General features: G+C 37.7%; 1 protein-coding gene across 1 annotated transcript; it reads left to right on the top strand.

Moving 5' to 3' along the window:
• Window positions 1-2,061: 2,061 nt before the first annotated feature.
• Vmn1r138 (vomeronasal 1 receptor 138) lies at window positions 2,062-2,982 on the top strand. Its single transcript, NM_001167169.1, has one exon. It carries the CDS (start codon window positions 2,062-2,064, stop codon window positions 2,980-2,982), a length of 921 nt encoding a protein of 306 aa, NP_001160641.1.
• The last annotated feature ends 704 nt before the right edge of the window (window positions 2,983-3,686 follow it).

The raw sequence follows: 3,686 nt of genomic DNA, 5'->3' as shown, positions 1-3,686 counted from the left end.
TGTCCAGGATTACTTAATTACAAATGAAATTCTCTAGATACTACCAAAGTATATTAGACCTGTGATAAGGATTCATGAGTATATCAGAAAACAAGGCATGATCTTCCTGAAAACAAGTGGATATGGGAATAACCCCAGGATTCAGGTGAGAGAGACCAGCTTTACTTAATAAATTTGACTTTTATAAATGTCCTGGGTCAATCATGGGAAAAGTTGTAATGAAGCAACTTCCTGGGAAATTACAGAATCTGACTGATACATTGCCAGTTTTCTGGGAGGACTTGGTGTCAGAATAATTTTGCAGAAGTGAAATAGTAGGGAGGAAAGTACTCTGTAGAAACTCATATAATGAGTCCCTTGTTCTACCCTGGAGCGCCCCAATTCACATCTGATGACAAACTCAATTCAGAACTTAGATTCTCCCAAAGGAAACATGAAAACCCTTCCCTAATTTCTGCCCAGGTACTCATTAACATCTAACAAACTCCTAGACATCATCAGTAAGTATCAGAAAGGAATGGAGGTTTGCTCTGGGGAAAAATGATTTTTCCTTCATTGGAGGTATCCCAAAGACACCATGCAGACAAATGTGTGGACGCCACAGATGACACAATAATAAACTCTCTGAAGGATGTCATGTCCCAGTGCCCTATTATTTTATGAGACAGGAAACTTGGACTTTGTTGGGTTACCTTCACAGATTTGCATGGAGAATAAGAAACCATTCTAAATTTCATTGCATTCTTTCTCAGGCAAAGAGTGACACAGAGAAGTTCCTCAATCCAGGCACTAGGAAATATACTTCTATAGGAGCTGTGCTCTGCAGCTGGTTTTCAGATGAGCATCTTCATCCTGACTGAGGCTCAGAAGGTGGGATTCTTCCAACCACAGACTTCTACTTAAAATTCTCTTCTTTTTTTTTAAGTGAAAATTGTCTTCTGAAGTCAACATGAAATATTATTCCTTTCTGAAGTCTGCAGGTAACCTTATATAGCTTAATATTTTGCTTTTGTCTCAAAGAAATGTCTCTGTCCTAGATTAGTACTCAGGAGAAAACAGCATTCAGTGTAACATGTATGTGAGATGTTGAATTTTATCTGGTGGATGGAGGCCCTCATGTTCCTACAGAAAACATATAAACAAGTAAAATGCAGACTAAGCATCAGCTTGCAAAGGGTGTAACAGTGATTGTGTTAGTAACTTTGGAGGGAAGCTTCAGGTGACACAGCTAAGGCTCTGGCACCTGACATTTTAGAACAAAAATTAAGATCAGGAAAAATATGAATAGATGAAACGTCTTAGCAAGTTGGATTTTTTTTTACATGGAGGACATATATGTCTGTATATGTTCATCAGTGTGATCAGAAGACAGCTGGCTATTAGAAATATGTGGTGTGTTTGTGTGTGTGTGTGTATGTGTGTGTGTGTGTGTGTGTGTGTGTGTGTGTGTTTGTTCGTGTGGATGAGTAGTATAAAATTTTTTCAGAATCCAACAACTTAATTTTCTACACCTGAATTCAATTACACAATTTTATTATTAGCAATCTTACATGTTATTCTGATACACATAATTTTTAATATGTTGCTATAACATAAGGAAATTCAATTAATAGTTTTTATGCTGCATTTATATATTGTTTTATTTTTAATGATTTAGTTATATCCCAATTGAAGCCTCCCCTCCCTCCTAATTGTATTGAATTCTGATGATGGGATCACATGTTCAAATTACTCTCTTTCCTGTCTGTATTCATATGCAAGAACCAATGTGTGTTAAAATTGTGTTATTGTGTTCTTGAGCTACTGGACCAATAAATTTTTAGTTGCATTACAAAATTTATCTCAAGGCCAGAGTAATAAAATCAGGATAAAATTTTATTTGAGTTATTATATATACATTGTTTTCCAGGCAATTTACCTGTAGTGTGATAGAATAGTGTCTCACTTATCAAGTGAAGAAATTGTGTCAAATCAATTGGTAAGTGTGGACAATAAAACAGAGACCCTAGAAGAGTAGTGTCCGACCTAATCATCACTCCAGGGTCCTGTAAAGCCCTCTCCATGTCTGTTCATGATAAATCCGTGAAAACCACTGAGGAAGTGGCTCTTCAGCTCCTCTTGCTTTGCCAGTTTGGGGTTGGGACTGTGGCCAATGTCTTTCTGTTTGTCCATAATTTCTCTCCAGTCTTGACTGGTTATAAACAGAGACCCAGACAGGTGATTTTAAGCCACATGGCTGTGGCCAATGCCTTGACTCTATTCCTCACTATATTTCCAAACAACATGATGGCTTTTGCTCCCAAAACTCCTCCAAATGAACTCAAATGTAAATTAGAATCCTTCAGTCGCCTGGTGGCAAGAAGCACAAACTTGTGTTCCACCTGTGTCCTGAGTATCCATCAGTTTGTCACTCTTTTTCCTCTTAGTAGAGGTAAAGGTAAACTTATACTCAGAGCAAGTGTCCAAAATTTGGCGAGTTATTCTTGTTACAGTTGTTGGTTTTTCAGTGTCTTAAGTAACATCCACATTCCAATTAGGGTCACTGGTCCACAGATAACAGACAATAACACTGACTCTAAAAGCAACTTGTTCTGTTCCACTTCTGGATTCATTGTAGGCATTGTCTTGCAGTTTGCCCATGATGCCACATTCATGAGCATCATGATCTGGACCAGTGTCTCCATGATACTTCTCCTCCATAGACATTGCCAGCGAATGCAGGACATCCTCACTCCCAATCAGAACCCTAGAGGCCAAGCTGAGACCAGAGCAACCCGTACTATCTTGATGCTGGTGGTCACATTTGTTAGCTTTTATCTTCTAAATTGTATTTGTATCATCTTTCATGCCTTTTTTATACATTCTCGACTCTTCATAAGGCTTGTCAGTGAGGTTCTGGCTGCAGTCTTCCCCAGTATCTGCCCCTTACTGTTGATCTTCAGAGATCCTAAAGATCCTTGTTCTGTGCTCTTCAAATGTTGAAAACCAGAGTCACTTAAAAAATGCCAAATACAGAAGACAGTTTTATTAATACCATTAAGTACTTTATTCCATAAGTATGTTTTCAACATTTTGTTTTCAACAAGGTGTGGTGCTCACTGCTGTAATTTTAAAAGACTATGGTTATAATCATTTGTTGATGTGAAATGATTTCTGGTTAGAATCTGACTGACATGGTAAGTGAGTTATTCACCATCCTCTGTTATCCTGTATATAACTGCATTCTGCTGCAGGCTGGATTAAAACTGATGCAACCGATTTTTCCTAATGTTTAATGTGTATACGGTCTTCACCAAATTTTACTCTCTGCTCCTTCTTACCTAATATTTCAAACTTCATACAAGAACAGAATCCCTCTCTATATTTCCCTATCTGAACAAATTAGAATGTATTGTTATTATAAATATTTTCAAGGATGAAATTTTTATAAATAGTAAATATATTGCATGTCATTCCACTTTAGTTAGAAGATATATGCTTTGCTACCTTGGGCCCTACTGAGGTGAGAGTCAAGCACTGAACAACATAACTTTGTGCTCTCTAGAGCAGTACAATCTGCTGAGCATATCGAGAATAAATAGGAAAAGAGGCAGAAACAGCTCACGCTCAGAAGCCTTAAGAAGACCAGGGAGGAATCCAGGATCCACACTGGAGATGTTCTTCTGAAAGACCTTGGTAAAGACTTC

This window comes from Mus musculus, chromosome 7 (assembly GCF_000001635.26).
Source record: "Mus musculus strain C57BL/6J chromosome 7, GRCm38.p6 C57BL/6J".
Classification (NCBI taxonomy): domain Eukaryota; kingdom Metazoa; phylum Chordata; class Mammalia; order Rodentia; family Muridae; genus Mus; species Mus musculus.
This window is presented reverse-complemented; position numbering and strand designations above follow the sequence as displayed.

Excerpts from the sequence above, each read along its gene's own strand:
- Vmn1r138 (NM_001167169.1), top strand. The coding sequence starts at position 2,062 with ATGTCTGTTCATGATAAATCCGTGAAAACCACTGAGGAAGTGGCTCTT.